At 33.5% G+C, this 22,397-nt stretch overlaps 1 protein-coding gene and 1 pseudogene across 3 annotated transcripts; both read left to right on the top strand.

Annotated features, from left to right (window-relative positions):
• The first annotated feature begins 3,245 nt into the window (after nt 1-3,245).
• On the top strand, nt 3,246-7,247 carry BNAC01G11300D (protein HIGH CHLOROPHYLL FLUORESCENCE PHENOTYPE 173, chloroplastic). Of its 3 annotated transcripts, XM_022694591.2 has the most exons (17): nt 3,246-3,405; nt 3,580-3,816; nt 3,891-4,052; nt 4,134-4,184; nt 4,253-4,387; nt 4,486-4,509; nt 4,590-4,701; nt 4,776-4,901; nt 4,987-5,036; nt 5,116-5,274; nt 5,373-5,468; nt 5,553-5,668; nt 5,753-5,876; nt 5,939-6,052; nt 6,138-6,218; nt 6,309-6,449; nt 6,621-7,247. In XM_022694591.2, exons 1-17 carry the CDS (start codon nt 3,340-3,342, stop codon nt 6,708-6,710), a joined length of 1,884 nt encoding a protein of 627 aa, XP_022550312.1. In that variant the 5' UTR covers nt 3,246-3,339; the 3' UTR covers nt 6,711-7,247. The 3 variants fall into 3 exon arrangements, with proteins under 3 accessions (XP_022550312.1, XP_013719498.1, XP_022550311.1); XM_013864044.3 differs by lacking the exon at nt 6,621-7,247 and having other exon boundaries at nt 6,309-6,580; XM_022694590.2 differs by lacking the exon at nt 6,621-7,247 and having other exon boundaries at nt 3,325-3,405; nt 3,565-3,816; nt 6,309-6,580.
• An 8,000-nt stretch (nt 7,248-15,247) lies between these two features.
• Nucleotides 15,248-16,863, top strand: LOC106423245 (annotated as a pseudogene).
• Nucleotides 16,864-22,397: the final 5,534 nt, after the last annotated feature.

The raw sequence follows: 22,397 nt of genomic DNA, 5'->3' as shown, positions 1-22,397 counted from the left end.
TAAAACTTACTGATCCGGATATCCGGACTTAAAAATTAAGATATCCGGATCCGGATCCGGCTTTGACGGATCCAACATTTTACTATCTGGATTCGGATTCGGCCTCTCCGGATATCCGAATTTTCGGTTCGAATCCGGATCAAATCTCGGATAAAAGTCTCAGGCCTAACTACTGATATGCTTTCTATCTCAGATAAGATTACATTATATGAAAATATAATTAATGAGAGTTTTGACGTCACAATTGCAACTAATAAGAGCTCTAACCCAAAAAAAAAAGACTTTTAGAGAGGAAAAACAAGAAATCGAATACGACAACTAAAATTTTATGTTTCGGACGATAACTATTATGGTACGACGGTTAACATCACGATCACGTGCTCATATTGAGACCTTAGATGATCATCAAACAGAAAATATGTTGGCGTAGGTGATCATTAAAGTTGCTTTTGTGATTTTCATAAAACAAATAAGTGAGTATTTTATGGAAGACCTGTTTATAACGTATTTTTCATAAAACAAATAAGTGAAACAGGTATTTTATGGAAGACCTGTTTATAACCAAAATATTATTAAATCTATGTTTATAACTTGCATTCAAAGTGAACTAGTCATAACTATCCTCATATCATATAGCTTTAGATCTAAGAATTGTTCCTAATTCTTTTTTTTTTTTGACATAAGAGAATTAAAAACTTCATATATAATTTCTTATGAATTGAATTTTTATATATAAGTGAAGGAGAAAGCATAGGATTCGGATAAAAGTAATAAATGGAAGACGGTATGGACCACCGATTTATATACTTTGGAAATTAGTAATCTAGTTGGTCCAAGAGAGGCGTTATCACGTGTCTTTAGCAAGACTCATGATACATTTATTTTTATTCAAAGAGGCATATCAGCATCACTGGCTACATGTGTGTATGCGTATGTTATTGTATACAATGATACCTGTATTTAAATATGTACTGCTTTTATTACATGGACGGCAAATTACCTAATTAAATCTAGACACCTGAACATTTATTTTATCTATGTTTTGAACCGATGAGTGAAAACCCAAACTTATAAAATATGCCATTTTGTTTTAACATGCATTAGTGGTTTTACAACATCCTAGTCATCTAAATATATCTTCTCCTTAAATTGATATGGCTAAATCTTGGTTATGTGCGTGTGAACTTACTACTCTACTTAACAACTCTTTGGGACCAAAATCACATTTTAAGTGAAACATTAGGATGGTCCCGAAAAACAAAGCTTATGTTGCACCGCAGTTATACAAAAGAACGTTAGAAGATACTGTATAAGTCACATCACCAATGGCCTCTTCTGTATATTTGTTTATTACGATGTTAACATTATTTCTGGTTGCATTGCCTATATCCAATATTTATTACATAGAGACAGATGACTTGAAGCTATATAGTGTGGACGCTTTAACTTTCTCAACTACTTTGTAAAAGGTTGAGAATCGGCATGGCTCGTGAACGAAGATTGTATTGAACAAATACGTTGTTATCTACTTGGCTATATCCAAAAGATGAAAAGAAAAAGGTACGATGACAACATGCAAATTGGAGATATAGGTTTCCCCCAAGTTTTGTCGCGGGGTGGATAATCAATCAAATATTTTAAAAATGAAGGGAGAGTTTATAAATAACACCTAAGATGAGGCGTTTGTAGTTCCAAAATCCAATGAACTAAAAAGATGACTTCAATTAGACATCACTGACACGTTAACTTTACGTTTTTAATTCCAGAAGTACTTTGATTCTCGAGCCCAAACTCATGCGTTGTAACACTTGGAACTTGTAAAAGTGGAGAAGAGAAGGATCTTTATTGATTAACTCAGGACTACTTTGTTGTTATAAACCCTAGCATCTGAATGCTAAATACTAGGAGTGCAAATGTCAAAATCCCTACAAAATGTGTAAAATCGGATTTTTATGTATAATATAATCAGTTGATATATTTGACTATCTTTATAAATTTAAGTCTCAACATTTCGAATATTCATATGGTTACCAGCGAAAAATGCAGTTTTTTTTTTACAAAATTGCAATTTTACATTGTTAGATGTGTTGATGATAACCAGATTTGAATATGGTTACATATTTTTACACAAAACCATTAAATTTTGTGGACAAAAAATTCTAAGACAAAACTATGAGAAATTAAATTAGAACACTATCTAATATGCAAGCTGCCTTTAACTGATGTTCCAACATCCACATTCGTATACGTATATCGATCCATAATACCTAACCTTAGAACCAAAATGTCCCAAACATTGTAATCATCGATCAGGTCGAAGATTCCGGTCTTTCCTACGTTTTCTAAAATCTCTTGTTAGTTTTAAAAGTTAATAATAATAGATCATTAATTAACTATATATACCCCTAGCATTCTTTTATCACGTGCCGACCAATATCGCTACTTTGCGGCGAAGCATTGCTTGGCTCCACCAGGACCACCTCCACGTGCCAGCATCGGCGTCTTGAGTTCTAAACAAACCTAACCACACTGATCAAATGTTCCCCACATGTTCTTCTATGTAAAGCCCTAATTTAATATCGCAAAATTTTACGAGGCTGGAAAAAAGTCAAAAGCTGAAGCTAGGTAAACCAGTACATATTGCGACATTTGGCTTATGCTATTACTAATGTTTTGAAAACGGACTGGTCAAACCGGTATATCTATGAGTCCTCCTTTTCATCTGATTTTGGATTGTGTTGAAAACTTGATTTGAGTTAGACAGCTTGAACATCTCTCGATTGTTTCATTTTTTGATGCAACAAATACATAGACCAAAAACAGAAGAATACGAATATTTTGTTTATTGTCACTAGACAAGCTTAAAACTTCTAGTCAAATGAATGTTAAAAGTATCATCACTACAGAGAAGATAATTAGTCAACTTAATCAATCACTAGTTCACAACATAAATAAAGATTACAGAACGCAATTTATTTTCTCTGCTCTCGGCCAATCACAACATATATAAAAGATTGCAAACTTACATCTTCAATCAAAATTCTGGCGTAAATCTCTTCCCAAGGTTAACAACCACTATGGCTGGAAAACACATTTATATAAAGGTTGGCTTCTTAAAAAACAACAAGAGCGTCTGTAGTCCAACGGTTAGGATAATTGCCTTCCAAGCAATAGATCCGGGTTCGACGCATTCTTTTTTTTTAAAACCAATTTCTTCACGACAGAACCGGAAAACAAAACCGTTGGTTGAGACATCGCCACGTGTGTGGTCTACAATCTCAATTCATTTCACAGCACAAACATCTCTCGAGACCAAATCTTCAGAGTAATAACTGAGAAATGGAGCTTTCTTCTTCTCTCAAGCTTTCATCGCCGCTATCTCCTTCCATCGTCAACAAAATTCAGGTTACTTTAAGTTTCATTCTTCAAACTGATCTTATGTTTGGTCTGAAAATTATGTAACTAGGAGGGATGCAGTTTCAGGCTAAGCGTGTTGTGTAACAAACCAAATTCGAAAATATTTCTCTATTACTCATGTTATGTTCACTTGTATGTGGTTTAAAGTTTGTTACTTTGCAGGGTTCTTCATCAAGTTATAAAGTAAAGTTCTCTAACAACACTTCACTCCCTAAACCGTTTCTTCAACTCGATGATAGAGGCCAACGTCTTCGTGACCAACAAGCTTCACATTCTTCTGTCTATCTAAGATCATCTAGAAAACTGGTCACTGCGAAATCAGGAGGATCACAAGGTTGGGACTTTGGGAGATTCATCAAAACATTGTACTTCTTCAACGGACCACCCTCTCCTCTAAAGGTTTTGATTCTCATCGAGGTTTTAATAAAAAAAAGTGTGGGTTATTGATTGTTAACTTTTGTTGGCTTGTGAAGTTTGTTTCATCAGTGTTTGAAAAACTTACCAACGGATCAACGGAGGAACCGCTTAATGAAATGGAAACTTCTGGAATCATACTTGTGGCTGGAGCTACTGGTGGTGTTGGTAGAAGGGTTGTTGATATCTTGAGGAGTAGAGGGTTGCCTGTTAAAGCATTGGTACTAATCTTTATATTGGTTTCTTTGATATTCATATAAATGTGGGTGAAGTGTTGAACTTTGTGTGATATATATCCACAGGTTAGAAATGAAGAAAAGGCTAGGAAGATGCTGGGACCTGACATTGACTTGGTGAGAAACTTTCCACATTTTCCTTCTTGGTGTCTTTTATAGTTCTAACATCTTTGATGTTCTGTCAGATTGTGGCAGACATCACAAAGGAGAACACACTGGTTGCTGAGAAGTTTAAAGGAGTGAGGAAAGTGATCAACGCTGTTTCGGTTATAGTGGGTCCAAAGGAAGGAGATACACCTGAGAGACAAAAGTACAATCAGGTTGCTCAAAATTTAAAATACTGAAGTTTTTCTCTCAAACCTTTTAATTTTATATATATTCTAGCTATGAGAAATGATGGATATGGGTTTTAATGCAGGGAGTCAGGTTCTTCGAGCCAGAGGTAATGAGACTAGAACAACTTATCTAGTACGTTCAATGCTCAACAGAACTAGAACTTATAGATTGTGTGGTGATATACAGATAAAAGGCGACTCACCCGAGTTAGTGGAGTACGTTGGAATGAAGAACTTGATCAATGCTGTTAAAGATGGTGTTGGATTTGAGAATGGGAAGCTTATTTTCGGTGTTGGGGGTAAGTTCAGTCAAGTAACTTCATTAGGCTTCTAACTTGACATGCCACTTTTATTAACAAATGCATTTGTATAGATAACACATTCAAAGATCTACCTTGGGGGGCCTTGGATGATGTTGTCATGGGAGGTGTCAGCGAAAGTAACTTCATAGTAGATCTAACCGGCGGTGAAAACGGTGGACCTACCGGGATTTTCAAAGGTTTGATGATATTATAACAACAACTCTATGTTGCTGTTTTATTTCTCTTTGGTTGTTACTTACATAAACATAACATGTTTCTTAGGAAATGTTTCAACGAAAAATAATGGCGGATTCACTAGTGTTAGAACCAAGGTAAAGGTTATGACTCTAATGTCATGGTATTTGTTATTTTATTGGAAGCATATGAGTCATTTTTTTTCTTTAAACACAGAATTTTTCAGAGGCAGAGGATCTTTCTGCATATGATGGTTTGGAGTTACGGCTAAAAGGAGACGGGCTCCGTTACAAGCTTATCGTCCGGACTAGCCAAGATTGGGACACTGTTGGTTACACCGCTAGTTTCGACACTTCACCAGGCCAATGGCAATCTGTAACTTAAAACTACTTTTTCTTGATCTACTTGTTTGTCGTGTGTGTAGTATCAGTAACAATGTAATGTTATGTTTTTTTTTTTTGGTCAACACGTAGGTACGCTTACCTTTCTCGTCTTTAAGACCTGTGTTTCGTGCGAGGACAAAGTCAGATGCACCTCCTTTTAATCCAGCCAGTATCATTTCACTACAGGTTTGTGTTTTGTCTTTCTGTTAGCATAAGTTAGTTAATTAATATTTTGACTAATCATACTTGTAACGTTTTATTCTATTTCAGCTTATGTTTAGCAAATTTGAGTATGACGGTAAGCTTAACCCCACATTCAAAGAAGGACCATTCGAGCTTCCTCTATCGACCATTCGAGCATACATTCAAGATCCCGTTACTCCAAGGTCTGGTTTAGTTTCTTACTCTTTTCAAGACAAAAACTCTTCACTCTTAACTCTGAAGTGAAACTGTGTTACTTATGGTTACAGGTTTGTTCATGTTGGCTCTGCGGGTGTAACCCGACCAGAGAGACCTGGTTTGGATCTAACCAAACAACCTCCTGCCGTTAGATTAAACAAGGAGCTTGATTTCATTCTCACCTACAAGTTAAAGGTTTGTCTCTCTTCTTAGCAGAAAATTTGAGAAACTCATATTCACTGAACTCTTATGAACAGGGAGAGGATCTGATACGTGAAAGCGGGATACCATATGCGATAGTACGGCCATGTGCTTTAACAGAAGAGCCTGCAGGAGCTGATCTCATTTTCGATCAAGGCGACAACATTACCGTAATTTCATTTCATTTTTTTGTTGCTACCATAACTCCTTTAACCTAAACATAACCACCAACCTTGCCTTTGTTATATTATATAGGGGAAGGTATCGAGAGACGAAGTAGCACGTATATGCATCGCTGCTTTAGAAAGCCCGCATGCTCTCAACAAGACATTCGAGGTTAGTTTTGATTTGTTCTTCTTCAAGAAGATGCTTAATGTCTCATTTGAGCTTTGTTTTTTTTTTATCTTTGTGTGTTTGTTTTTGCAGGTTAAAAGCACGGTTCCGTTTAGCGAACCGTTCACAGTAGATCCTGAGAATCCTCCACCAGAGAAAGACTACAATGAGTACTTCAAGAATCTGAAAGATGGAATCACTGGCAAAGAAGCTTTGGAACAGAGCACTGTTTCTGTTTAAAAAAAATTCAGGTCTCTTTCTGTTTTCTTTTTTTTTGAACTACAAAACAAAATAAAGGTTGTATATTCCATGTGTATACGGTTTGGTACATTGAGGAGTGGATTGATTATACAAAGCTCTGCTTATTCAACGACAACAATAAAAAATTGTTCCTTGGGATGTAAGAAAAGCGGTGCGTTGAAACGGTGGAGACCAGAGTCCGCTTTTCTGGTAATCGAATTGGAACTCAGACACGTCAATGTACTTGTCAATTAGTTTGTCTGAAACTAGTGTTGGTACGTTCTGAGACTCTGAGTAGCAACAGAGGAAGATAAAAATGGAGGTGGAGAGTGAGACATTGGTGTATTCTTGTAATAATTAAGAATTTTGATTGGAGGGTTTCTTAGTTTCGTGGCCGTGGGGAAAGGTTTGATGGAGACTTTTTATGGTAGTGACAAAGTAAATGGATTTTCATCAAATAATGGAGGTCGAGTGTGGGAAGGATGGAGCACACAACAGTTGTCTCTCTCTTTTCTGTTTTGTTTCTTTTCTAATAGGAAGATGCGTTGTTTATGGACGAAAGTACATAATCATTGAGCGCTGTTTTCTTCTCCAAGAATCATTGTGTATTTGCTAAAAATGTTTTTCTAACCTAAACATCAAAGAGGTTAATGTCCCAAAAAAAAAGAAGAAGACATTTAGAAGGTCAAATGGGCTTGAAATAGTATGTGAACTAGGTGATGACCCGCGCGGGGTGAACTATACTTATAGTTATTTTTCTTTTCAAGTTATAAGCGATAACTTCTGTTTTTATTTTCAAGTTATAAACGATGACTTCTGTATGTTGGGTAGGGCTGGGGAAATTATCCGTAAATTTTAATTTGATTTGTTATCTGTTTGATTTTTTGATTTATTTTTTTGATTTATTTTTGCGGATTGAATCGGATATCCGGTTAAAAATTTAAAATTTTCCGGATATCCGGAGTAACGATTATTCGGGTGGCTAGGATCGAATCGATTCAGATAATTGATTATTCGAATGAAACAGATTGGATCACGAATAGCTCCAAAACGCCGGATATACTACATCGAAAGAAGAGCTGAGTTGGATTGATGCCTATTTTTGGCTAACTTGCTTCCCGGAGAATGACTTTTTTTTGTCATCTCCGGAGAATGACTATTGCAGGTTAGTAAACAATCTTATACCCCTTTTATACGGTAGATCCTATGTACTATGGCTGAAAACTTTAGTGTGATATAAGTAAGTTATAATCTAGTTACTAATCTATATATGACATGGTTAGTATAGAGTAAGAAACGTTAAATTTTGAAAGGCTTATTTAGGGAATAACAAAAAAAAGGAGAAATTAGATTTTTAGAGAGAGAGATAGGAAGAGAAAAGAGGAGAGAGTATGGGATTTTAGTTAGATAGTGAATTTTTTTTTTCTTAGCTATTGGGTGCAATTTCTCAATTTTGAATGAGATAAAAATAAAAACTTTGAAGAAAAATGTCTGTTGGAAATAGTTCAGTAAAAACTAAAAATAAAATGTGGATGCCAAAGTCCTGTTTTCGTGAATCTTCCATTAAACTTTGGATGTCTTCAGAAAGACATTCAAGTGATGTATAAATATTAGCCAATGTAAAATACAATATTTGAGTACGAAATGACACAATGAATTTGCTCCCATCAGATGTTTATCTCAATTTAAAATCTTGTATTTCTTGTATATCAAGATCGAATAAAATTTGAGAATTTTTTTGTGTTTGTGATATATTTGAAGACACCTAATGAACTAAAACATATTTTAGTAGTAACACAGAATAACACTTAAAAAGTTGAGTTTTATATATTTTGAAAAATACCTCACCCCACTCACTTCACCATAACCTTAATAGACAAAGAACAACATTAGAAGTTGTGAAAAAAAAAACATTAGAAGTTCTGGACCACCAGAATTCATTTTTCAGAATATACGTTCTTATAGACATCTGTGTCATATAATCTCACAATTAGTATAGATTCAGGAAATATATTATATAAGCCGATAAATATGAAAAGATGAAGAACCTTGTCTACAAAAACCACTTACAAAAATATAAATATTAAAACTAACATCAGATGCCAAATTCTATTTTCGCTGAATCTTCAATATAACTATCAAGTCTTCAAAATGAGGTTTTTGGAATCATGTAATGATACAAGTATAAGGAAATGTGATTATACACAATATGAATACGAAATTAAAAAGAAGTTTGCTCCTATCTGATGCTTACATCGATTGAAAATCTTGTATGGCAGGATCAAATAATATTTGTGAACCCTAGTGGTTGTGATGTATTTTGAATCACCCTAATTAAGAAACATAAAAATATGTTTAACTACTAATAGGATTTAAGGTGTTTAAAATGCAGATAAACTCAAAATTATTAACAAACAAATAAATCAAACACCAAAACACGCTCCCCAACAATATCTATGAACAACACATTGTATATAAGTTAATCATATGATTCACTCACTTTTGTATCAAGTAGAACCATGTCAATAGAGAGACGAACCCGAATATTGTTTCTATAGGCGTATGATTGTAAACTTTATTTTCCACAGACTTATAGGGTTTCTAACCGTAAACAAAGTTAAAATTCGCCATTTGCTAAGCTATGATAAGAGAGAAAAACAAATAAAGTAAGGCTGGTGTGATTGGATGTTGGAATAGAGTAGGTCTACGTTTATTATATAGCAATCAGAAGGCTTTACAAAAGGAAATAACGTATATGGGTACATTTAATTCTATATATTCTTACGCATGATAGAACACAAATTTTAAATTACTAACTATAGAAACTCGAGATGAAGTCACTATAGACAAATAGAAAGTCAGAGATATAACTTTACTCCCCTATATATTTGATTTGAAATTATTAACTGTATAATAAGTTCTTTCCAAAACAATTCGGTAAACTACTTAATTTAAGTTACTATACAATTGAAACTTTCCAAAAGCATACTAACTACCCCAAGTCACATTAAAAATCGTTCATTGCAGGTAAGTTATCTTGCTTCTCGACCACGGTTGCTATATACCTTATAAATTCAGAATAATAAGCGTAGGGAATGATTATGGAAATAAAGAAAGAAGGGAATAAATAAGAAAATAACATTATTTTTATAGGGTAGTTATATTTAGTTAGATTAATCACAAACATAGTAAACCAAACCGAAGTTGATTTACGATTCATTTAATGTAATCTTCGTTGTCCTCTATTCAGTATATTAAACCATTGATATAAACTCCAAGCTTATGCAGAATTGACCATGTTTATATGTGCTTGTTGAGAATTATCTATTGTGAGTTGAAATTTGTAACAACAATCATTGCCATCTATATTGTATTTAAATAAATTCATGTTCGAGCTTATGTTTTGTGGCATGGATTAAAGAATGTAATCAAGCATAAGATATGGATGTGTGCTTGCTGAGTATTTACTTGTACGTTTGCTTGTTAAGTAACTCTATTATGAGTTGAAATTTGTGACAGCCACCATTGTTATATATATTCTCATTTGAATAAATTCATGTTAAAGGCTAAAAGCTTATGTTTTGTGGCAGAGATTAAAGAATATTATCAATAATATGAAAAATGGACTCACGTGATGAAAAGAATGACGGTTCTAATTATTTATGTGCAGTATAAACATTCGCAAAACATTTAAGGAAAAATTTATATTGGCTAGTTAGTTACATATTATGTTCTATATATTATAGTTTTTATTCGTCTATTAAATGTTCCGTCCTTGCTATCCTAGTAAAGTCGGTCCATTAAAAAAAAGGCGAGGAGCTCTCTCAGCTTGACACGTAAGCATGCTTCACAAGGTTGTCATTTAACCAATGCTCCAGGATTAATATATAGGGGATACAAAAGCCGCTGATCATTGTGTATTTGCCAAGTGCTTTTTGTCACGTTCATTGTTTACACGATAAAAAATTTCCAAATAATTTTTCCGTTCAAAAACGTTTGTTCGAAAATCTGTTGACCAATCTGCGATAACCACTACAACAAAGACCGGAACAAAACAAATATATCTCCGATTACAAAAATCAGAAATATGAAAATGTACCTAAAAACTTTAAAAGAAACAATCAGAATAAACTCATAATATTAGAAAACAAAGAAGAAGAGACTATTGGAAGAGAAATCACAGCATCGATGAAAGGAAAGCCACCGGCGCATGCACAAAAAAAAATTCCATTTTTTCCCTCTAACAACTAGGGTTTCAAAAGAGTATAACCATCTACCATGCTGATGCACTTTTAAACTATATGTTTCCTAAATAATATACGATGACAAATATGTAATTTTAAATACTTAAATATATATATTGAGCAATTTCTCAAAGACATTTTTAGGTCTGACCATTTTATCCGGATCCAAAAATCTAAACGGGAACCAACTCGAAAATACTCGATTTGAAACCAAACAAATTATAAGTACTAGTTGAATCCAAAAAAAACAAAACCAAAAATAACCGACCAGAATAGATACATACACGATAAGAACCCACACGAATAGAAATGATTCGATAAGAACTGATTCATATCCGACATAAAAACATGAATATCAAAACTATGATTTCATGTGTTATATTTTCTATATTTAATTTATGATTTAGTTGAAATATCTTTTTGTAGCAATCTTCATTATTATTTGGGAAATTTACCAAATATGACTTAAAACTTGAGTTTAAATACAAAGTATACCCAAACTTTAATCAAACTAGAGATTTTGCCCGGGCTACGCCCGAGTTTATTCAAATAACATTTTATTTAATTTTTTTACAATATATTACTTCTATGTTATAAAAATATAAATAAAAATTGAATTAGAATCGAGTAAAATTTACAATTTTTTTACTATCTAAAATATGTATGGGATTATCCAAAATATATTTTCTTACAGATGCGAAATGAATAAAGAATTTGTTAAAACCTTAGTTATTATCCAAAATATCTTTTCTTACATATTTAAGTAATTAAGAAAATATATTATTAATCTGCACATCACATATTTCTTTGTCATATATACATTATTTATATCATATTAATGTTTTTATTTATATGTTATTTAATATTTTATAATATATTTTCTTACGATTATAATCTATTTTTACAATTGCAATACATAAAGCTACTCATTGCTTTAAATAAAAAAAACTTTTAAAAATGTTGTATCTGTTAAATACACGGAAAATTATATGAAAATAGGATTATTACTATATTTTTTTCCAACAATTATTATTACTATATTTTATGTTTATTTATAAACAAAAAAATATCTTACAATCTAGCTATATTTAAAATATTATTCTGGATTGAAATTCAATGTAAAATGATAATCAAAATATTCTCAATATATATTCAAATTTATTTAAATTTATTTAAATTTTATTATTATATATTAGTTGGTTTTAAAATTACTATTTTTTAAAAAATACAATCAGGTTATTACGCTATTATTAAAAATGAATTTTTTATAAACCAATTAGGGGAGTTTTTAATATATTTTAGTCCAAAACTATGATCCAAAAACATTATTTTCTTATTACTCTTTCATTTCCAGTAAAAACATTCTAAAATCTTGTACTAATATCACAAATTGAAAATACAAATTATTTCTAATTCGATATAGTCTTATTGGGGGTGACTGGTGACCAAGGGAATGAGGAGAAGAACACAACATTCCTTAACGTTCCTTATAAAAATTACCATTTATGAGGAATAGGGGTTCCTCTTCGTTCATTTTCATTCTTTTTTTTGTAGAGAATTATAATACAAAATTGTTCCTTGTTAATTTTGATAAGGAACGATCATTCCTCAATTTTTCCAAAATTTTATATATATTCATTATTTTCTTATTCATTATTAATGTTCCTACGATGGTTACCAATCACATCCATTATTTTAACTAGGGGTATAGCCCCCGCGCAAGCGCGGAGTCGGAGGCTTGTTGTATTAAATAATCAATGACATATAAACTGAACCGATATGCCGTGTGATAGTCTTTCGTATTAGTTAATAAATTTCTAAAAAGCCATAGATATCAGTAACCAGTATCCAGTCTTGTTAAATGCCAAAGGTTCTTGTCAATTTTATTGCTTTACAATTATTTATATATTGATGTTATTTGTTTAAAACTTTTTGTCACATTTTTTGACGTCATATCCTTCTAATAATTGTAATTCGTCGGCGGCGTGTTTTAAATATGTATATTTCTAAGTTTTAAAATGGTTTAAACATGTTAACCCCATTCGTTTTCCTGTATGTGCTAATGTATGGTGTATATTTTTTAGGATGTCAATAATATATAGGTTTTGATTTACAATATCATATCTATTTTGTCCAAAGAAAAAATGTCGTATATATTTACTCATTGAAAAAGAAGCTGACTAAATTGTAGATATTTTATTAGATACAATAATTTTACATATGCAATTTATACCATTCAAATTGTTTTGGGGTACTTCTAGCAAATTTATTAGATTATATTTTGTTGTTTATGTTCATTTTTTTCCGAAAATATTAAATGTGATTTAATAATTATTAATTGTGGACTTTCATGAATGTTTTTTTTATTTTTTAACTTGAGTTGTGAGAGAAAACAATTAAAGATAAGTAGACGGTCAAGTTCTGGTTGAAGCTTTCAAAGGATTTGAAATTCATGGATTTGGCACGTGCTGCACGAAGCTTTCCACATACAATGATCTGAGTAAGCATTTCAAAGGAACAATGTCTGAGACTTTTATGTGGAGAAGAAATAAAACAATTAGAGGATAGGGATGTGTACTCACCTCACATCCCTTAGCTCCACTCTTCATGACGAATCTGAAGACATTATAGCAAGCCATATACAATATTATTTCAAAATCAGCAAGAGAATTGACAACTACACAACAACTTTAGAGAAACTGCCACTGTCCCTATGAAGGAAATGGTTTGATAACTAAACTAATCACACTCTCTTCTAGTATGTGAACAAAATCAAGTATCAGTTGATGAATAATATTTCGCAGTAAGCATTAAAAACTATACCTGCAAACAGCGACCACCGAGGATCTTGTAACGTAGAGACTCCGCCTAGGCAATGGCACAGAGACCTCTGTTGACAACCTTCTCAGCGTAAAGTTCAACACTGTCTTGAGGCTTTGAGGGAATCTGAATCTCTTATGGACAAGAGATGTTCCCTGATTGTCCTTCCCTTCTCAGGTTTTCACCTATATAAGAAAATATTGCTTGCTATTTTTGTTTGATGGCTTTATGTCAGTTAAAAAAATGAAGACACGAAAACAATTGAACATCAAAATAGGAGAAAATGGTGAATCATGCTTGAGCTCTATGGCTATTTTTATAATTGTACCAATCAGATGTTGTAAATCAAAGATCAGAGAAATTCTAATGCAAACATCCATTATATGTCTAAAGTTAATTTTGCAAGAAAAAGAAAACAGTTTTTATCAATACAAAATGGACTATCAAAAATGCATTACATATTCACAGCTGATTATAAAAACAAATACAGATAGATCCGAACTTAATATATTACTCCAACAAATAATACAATCAAACACATGCATATCAGGAAATTCAGAAATCGCTTCCAACCCACACAAAGGACGCAATATCACCATCAAATGTTGACTTTCTATAAAAAAAATTCCTGTTACGGCACAACAACCACTTACACCAATTTTTACACAAGTTACAGCCAATTACAAATTACAAAAAAAATAACACAAATATCTACAAATTTGGGAGAATGAACATTATTTGTAAACAAATACAAAATCAAATAAACCCAACAATATAAACTATCCTGCCTATACACCCACCAACCACAAAAAATAGTAGTGCAGTTCATCACCCTATCTTAACCCTATTACAATACAAATCTTCAAGAATCAATGACAACAACAAAACACAAACTTCGCAGACATGACATCACTTTCACTGATTAGTAAAAGAAAAATAAAAGAGAAGCCCCACTCGATCTTGTTGTTTAACGCCACGTGTACTAATATCTAATCTGTGGACCCAAACACACCGATAGGAAACTATGGGTCCTAAAAACAGCGCCGTTTAGCGGAAGTTTGCGTGCTAAAACACAAAAAAAAAAAAGAAAACGAAAACTGCAAAGATTCAAAAAGTTCTTAATCAGAAGCAAACAAAAACCACTTCTGACAATTGATAAAGAAGCGAGAAAACAAAAAACAAAACTCCTATTTTCGTTTTTTTGTGCTGTCTTTACGAGAGTGACTTCTCAATTCATTCATACTCTTTCCAAATTTTTTTTCTTTCTTTCAATTTTTTTTTTTGGTAAAATTCTTTTAATTTCTGCAAACTATTGATGTTTCCCTAAAAAAAATCAGTTTTTACTTGTTGAAGATGATTCCTACAACTTAAATCATCGTTGAATTTAATGTTTTTTTTCTGGATTTGATTCTAAATTGCAAAGAAGGATTATTTGGTTGGTAAGTGAATAAAAAAAAATAGTTTGCATAATAATATTTGACAAGAATCTGCATCTGTTTTGTTAGAAGATTAGGACAAACTTCCTTTAAAGCAAAACATCAGATTCTTATATTTTTTCTGTAAAGCTTTTTGGTGATGGATCTGGTCTTATATGTGCCCACCCATCTCATAAAGATTCCAACTTTGAAATGATTCATTTTCTTCTCTAAATGGGAATCAAATAGTTGCATTGATCTTGAATTGATTGTTTTTTTTTTTTGTCTTATAATATCAGAGCTATGGTGTGAAATGATGGCAGCAGGAGAAGCAAGAGCAGTGTGGCAAAGAACAGTTAACCGTTACTTAGTCCAACAAGACGCTAAAAGAGCTCCCAAGTTCACCTCTTCCCATTCTTCTTCTTCTTCTTCTTCAACCAAACAGGTTCAAGAAGATTCTGTCTCTTCTCCTCCTTCTGTTGTTCATCCTCAGAACCAATCACCTTGTGCACCTTTCATGCCTCTGTTTCAGCCAAACCAGAGGGCCCAAGTGAAGATGCCAATGGAAGGCTGGGGTTGATAAACATGAACTGGGAGCAAAGTCTTTCAAGACTGAAAGCTTTCAAGAGTTAATAGAGACAAGAGAGAGTTATGTTTCTTTTGGGAAAGATGAATCCTCTGAGAAACATTTCGATCCCACCTCTCCATGGAATCCTCTCTCGAGTGAGAAAGCTGGACCCTGGTGGCGAACTACAGACAAAGATGAGTTAGCTTCCTTGGTTGCACAAAGGTCTCTACACTTTGTTGAGAATTGTGATCTACCGACACCACAGAAGATGAAACGCTCTTATTATCATGGTAGTAGTCCACACGAGCACTGGCCAAGCAGCTGCAAGAAGAGAACCGAGGAGGCTTCCTCTGAGTCCGATTTGAGCAAATCAGAGCTGCTAGAAGCCCTGAGGCGTTCTCAGACAAGAGCTAGGGAAGCTGAAAACATGGCTAAAGAAGCATGCGCAGAGAAAGTGTAATCGTCAGTTATCCTTATGAGAGCATCTTTACACATAAAGTCCCTAGCTTTGTACATTTCGAGATTGAACATTACCGAGAACATTCTGAGTACATGTGGCTCTGATGATAATCCATGTCCTCATCGGAGTAACCCTAACCTCCACACCTGAGTAACCAACCATCCTCTGCTAGCTCCCTAGTCAGCACCTCATATAACACACCGTCGACTACAAACTACGGAAACTCAACACGGATACAGTTTAGACTAGGATTCGGCGAAAGAGATCCATGAGGACACAATAACTCACCTTTCCTCTTCTTCTTGCTGATTTGCGTCGCCAGCCGCTGAAACCCATAGGGTTGGTTCGAAGAGCGGTAGTTACCGAATAAATAGTTGGGGGCTAGGGCTTCTGAGAAGAACCTATCTTGGTTTCTGAAAACATGGAAGCTGAAGCTACATTCCTAAATCAATGATTCATTAACCTTATTCTCATGTTGTTAGTCGATTGGAAACAGATTTAGTAGACATGTTGTGATAGATCGAAAAAGTCATTTACCTTTTCATCAAGGATCAACGGCTTTAGCAACTGGAGCAGCATACGAAGTCTTTTCAGACAAGATGTACTAAATTCGACTGGAAGAAGAATCGATGAGAGAATCAGAGAAAAAGGGTTCCTCTGTTTAGATATAAAGCGGAATGCAGGAGGTGTTACGAACGTGCTCCATTATTGATTTACGAAGTAAAGATGGGAGACGTAGAGGTAGAGTAAGAGTAAGAGAAACTGATTCATGAAAACACAGACAGTCGCTTTGTGTTTGGATTAGTCTGAAGGGATTATAGAAACCCTAAACTCCATTGAAGAGTACGGTTTCGAACAGAAGAGTATACTGGGCCATATAATAGATTTTCTTAACACGCAACTCTCTAACATGCCACCTCAACAAAAAAAAAAAAAAATTAAATATGGGACCCATAATATTTTCGACGTGTCGCCTCAGGGGAGAGTTTCTCTCTCCTATTATATAATAGATTTCCATTGAAAAAATAGTGATTTAGTTTTTTTCTTACTTCGTGTCTTTAATATTTTTTTGCTAAACTTCATACACTATTTTTTTTTAATCTTTCTTTATTTTTTGTGAACAGAAATTTTAAAACGTTTGTTAGCCGTTATTGTTTAATGTGGTTACGGTTAATCTTGTAGGTGACTTTAGAGAGGAGGCCAAATCTCATCAACTGATTTTTTTTCTTGTGTGGTTCAATGGTTATTTCATTCTACTTCTCTTTGTTACATGCTAAGTCTTTCTTTTGTTAGTTTCTTTGCGATTGTTTTTAAATACCTAAAATAAAGATTGCACATTCAAAGATGTAATTCCAGTGACATGCCAAGTAATGGAAACAGTACAAAGAACTCTGCAATAAACTAACATGGTGGAATTGAAATAAAACAGAAGTACATAATTTCTCACGATAATAATACGATCATGTTCTGCATATTATAATTCCAAACTGTATCACAAGTAATTAGTCGACATGATTTACTCACTGAGCTAGTTTGTGTCTATTTGTCCTCTCTAGCACACCCGAAGCTTTGGTTACCATTTTCAACGTCTTCTTTAGCTTCTTTACCGGTTTCCTCTCTATTTCTGGCAGGTCCTCCAAACACAGTATCATGGACTTCTTTATGAGCGATCTCTACTTTGTCTTCTCCAACAGGTCATCATCACACTCTTCGGGAAGCTCAGTACCTTGCACATTCCCTGTAACCGGCTCACAAACCCCCAGTTTCCTTGCACCATCTTTTGATGTAACTGTGGTAGACATTGGGGACATGAGCTGCCTCTTCAATGCTGCCATTTCATTTTCTGGCTAACCTTCTTTATTCAGCTAGTGCTTTATATATATATCCCATTGTATACACTGAAACACTAAGCTGGATTCATTAGATTCTCTGACTCCAAGTGACAACAACAAAGGGAAGACACATAAGATAGATAGTCATATATTATAGTGAAATTTGTATATGTACCTTGGTTTGTTTTTCTTGTTGGTTCGCAGCTGCATCAACTTTTAATCTGGCCTCTTCTTCCACACGTGTGATTCCACATACTTTATATATGCAATGAGTAATGCCACAACCATTCAATCACAATACATAACAGAAAATTCATATGGAACCAAAGAAACCCATACAAACCAGTAGACATTTGAGACAAAAAGGAAACAAAGAGTAACACAAACAATGAATAGTTTCAAGACTTTTGTCTACTAAAAGCTGATTAATTAAAAATGCAACGTTAGCTTTTTCTAGAGAGAGCTTAGACCTCCCCTTTCTTTTTGTTTCATAGCTTCTTTGTTAATGCATCTCAATTCGACTTTCGGTTCATCAAAACAGGTGGAAACTTTGTTAAAGAATAACTTGTCTACAATGAACCAGTAGAAATGCAGTACAGAAAATGGATCATACCTCACGAAGAGCATCACTCATAGCCGTCTGTGAAATGCCTAGAAGATCAAATATCAAAATATGTCAGAGATCTCTAAGCTGGGACTGAAGAATATTACACCTCATGAGATATTTGGGGTTTTTGAATTTGCTTTGTCTTCGTCCATTATCGTTGTGTGAAGAGAAATAATAGATATGCGTATCAGATTCTTGTAGCCCCTCGAAGACAGGAACATACATGACTTCATTGCTGCATAGTTGTCGTTCAAGTGACTCATAACAACAGTAAGAAATTCAACTCTCCAAATCCTAAAAAAAAAAAAAGCAGAGATCTTTAACAATGTACCTTGAAGAGAAACGGGAGATGGCAACCCCATTTCTCCAAGAGCCTCAGGGTTTTCAGCAATCCACGATCTAAGCGTGACTCCATCAGCATCATCCTCCAAGTAACTCGTGAGTCCCCATCCAAAGCTCCGCGTACGGTCTTGTCGAATCGATCTGTCCATCGGAATTCGCCGCGTAGACTCTTTACACGAGTGAATCCAACCCCCGATTTTGCCCCAAGCGTAATCCTTCACGGAGCATCTCAATCGGTGGAGCCGTCGCCGATCCGCTTCGCAACTCCTATATTATAGTGCCAAACTTCAGATTCATAGCTGTCATGTGTGATGCCTCTCCTACTGATATCTTGATAACCTTCAAAGAATGTGACAGTGTCTGGTTGGTCGTCTATGCAGACATTTTTCAGTCCAACCTTAAGCTTAAGAATAAAATTCCCATCATCATATACACCAACCGAAAAGAACAACAAAAACAAAAATAAATCAAATAAGGTTGGAGCTTTAGACCTAGTTTAAACAAACAACTAAGCCTGAAACCATCAAAACCCCTATGAGGAAGATGTTATAAGTCAAACTATTGACCAAATCAGATTGTAGTGAAAATGCTTTATTTATTGAATTCTGGAGATGACGGGTAAAGAGCTTTATGGTTGTTTCATAATCATTAGACAGAGGCTAAGAAACAAAATTAGACCTGCAATAAAGATCCAAGCTTTGCGTTAGGCAGATAGGCAGAGCCGGACCTGTACATAGTGTTACGAAACATTGGGATGGGGCCCCCACTCTATGGGGCCCCCACTTCTAATTTTTTTCTATATGTACATGTATGTATATTTATATAACTAATGTGATGTATACACCGTTGATAACAGAAGTTTAGTTGTGGAGATGTCAATGGAATATTAGGTGGGCCATAGGTAGTTATCGTTTTAGTGATAATAAATCATTTTCTTCTCTCTTTTTCTTCCGGGACCAAACGTACTCATGTAACATTTCACTAAAAAAGTTAAAAAAACTGAAAAAATTCTTGGTTTTTAGGTAGAATTCAAAATTGTAACTGATTTTAACATATATTTTGTTGCACACTCATCATAATCTCAACGGATTTAATTGTTTCTAATTTGAAAATTTTAATAGTCAAATTTTATAATATAAAAAATAAATTACAATATATACATATCAAATTTTTTTTTTTTTGAATAGGGCCCCCAATTTTACAGGTCCGGCTCTGCAGATAGGCCAGAGATCCGAGAGTACGACCTTGCGCTAGTCTGAAAATAAGAATTGCAGGAACAAATAATTCAACCTAATAAGACTGAGAATGATATTTCGTCAGAAAAAAAAAGGTTATATCCAGAGATTTGTCTGAAACTTACACAAGAAAAACATATTCGTTCTTGGGGGTGCTCCTTCAAAGTGGCACGAAAATCTTCCGTTCAGATCTCAAAAAATACTGCAGCAGTTGTAAACTCACAAAGGTAAAGAGCTAACAATCGCCATATCTTGAGATTCTTGAAAGGAGGTTTCTGAATTTGGTTCGAAGTAATTCTCTACGAAGATATGATAGATTTTATATATGAGGAGAAGAAGAGGAAGGTATAACGAAACAATAAATATGAGATTTAATAGCATCATTGATTGATGAAGAGGAGGAAGCAGCAGCAGAGTTACTATCGCAACCGGTGAAGATGAAGCTTAAGAGTCGGGATAGGGAAGATGAGCTCTACGCTTCCACGATTGTTAGGCTAAGCATTAATGGGCTTGAACTGACTTTTTATCTCTGGTCAGCCCAGACGAAAACACGTGTTAAAAAAGAGGGTTCTAATTGTCTGATTTTGTAATCCTACCTGGTTAGCTTCCTTTTAATATAGTTAGATGCAAAACTAACCTAAAAGCTTTGTGAAATTACAACCAATTTTTTATGACCAAACAACAAAAAAAAACAGAATTCATTATTCCACATATAGCTCCATAAAATCTTCTGGAAGTCTCGTATATTAGATCTTACAAATAATTTATAAATTTTATAAAAAATACTTTGTTGGTGGAAAAATTGAAATCATTTAATTATAAATATTTGTAAATGATATATATTAAGATATAGTAAAATTGAATTGTTTTCAACATAGATGAGTGAATATAGTGAGTCATGGTATTTTTTGGTTTAGGGTTTGGTAACATATATTGTATTATTGTATGTATTCTTAGGGTTAGATTTTGGAAGCTTAACATTTTTCTGAAAAATAAATTTTGACTTATATGTGTTTAGTTTTATGTATATTAAACACATTTTAAGTTGAATTTAAGTTTATTGAATTGTTTGTTTCTATTTAGTTAGTTATTTGAGTTCATGGTTTATATTTAGGGTATAAACGATTTCGAAGAAGTAAATCTTTTTTTTTTTACGTTAGAAGACTTCCGGATCGAATATATTTAATATAATTGGAAATTTTTAGCTCACTATATAAATAAAATTTACACATTCTCAATTTTTCACTCAAATGGTTGTAACAAAAATGTAAATCTCTCACAAAAATGGTATGGCATTAATGTCATTCCACAAACAACAATCCACCTAGGAACTTGATTAGACAGGTATGGATTGATGGCACCACATAGACTATGGGAAGATCTCTTATACTACTGAGAACTTGGCTCTACGTGAATCACACACAAAGAGGGAACTTGACTGAATTTTGCTCTACGGGGCAAACTGACTCTATATTAGATGATATGTATAAAGTTTTTGTTCTTACAAAGCTGCAAAAGAACCTTATAAACTGGTTCATCAGCTGAGATATAAGCTCGTCAGCTCAAAATAACATAAAACGACTAAAAACAACAAAATTTTATAGAAAACTACAAAACATCTAAAATACAAGAAAATAAAAAATTTCCATAATAAAAAGAAATCTCTTAAACCTAATGTTCACCATTCTGGGCTTGAACCACCGGGTCTTGCAAATTTAACTACCACTAGGATACTCTGGATTAGTTGTACGAGCTCATAATAAATAGAACTTACCCGTTTGGCTTGTATAGTGGCTGATTTTGAAGCTGGGTGTTCAATAATGGGTTTGAATCAAAGGTGATTCTATATTTTTAAGTTTTTGTCACAAAAATAGATTTCAAAAACTAAAATGACCAAAATATCATTTTTTATTTTGAAAATTTTAAAAAATTTTATTTTTTAAAATTTGAAATCATTTCCCAAAACACCACTCCTCAACTCTGAACCGTAAACCCTAAATTCTAAATCTTAAACCTTAAATCCTAAACCATAAATTCAACTCCTTAACTCTAAATCCTAATGTCTAGATTAATTAACCACACGGGTATAAGTGTATATTTATTTTTGATAAAACATTTAAGTTATTTTGGTCATTTTTATTTTTAAAATCTATATTTATGACAAAAAAAAAATTTAGGTATATGAATTTCTCCCTATCGGATGTGAAATTTATTTAATATTAGTTTGAATCAATCCTGTCATCTATTCTGCCGCAAGCTATTAGACTTTTTGCCTACCTAAACGATATATATGGTAAGTGTTTTATAAGAAATAAATTGTTATCGATCTACATATGAATTTAATCTAGGCCTAATTTAATCAAGTTGATACAAAAATAGGTTTAGTTAAAAAATGAAACTATTTTTTTAATGTTTGGAT

Source organism: Brassica napus, chromosome C1 (genome assembly GCF_020379485.1).
Source record: "Brassica napus cultivar Da-Ae chromosome C1, Da-Ae, whole genome shotgun sequence".
Taxonomy (NCBI): Eukaryota; Viridiplantae; Streptophyta; class Magnoliopsida; order Brassicales; family Brassicaceae; genus Brassica; species Brassica napus.
Note: the sequence above shows the minus strand (reverse complement) of the source record. Positions and strands in the feature narration are given on the sequence as shown.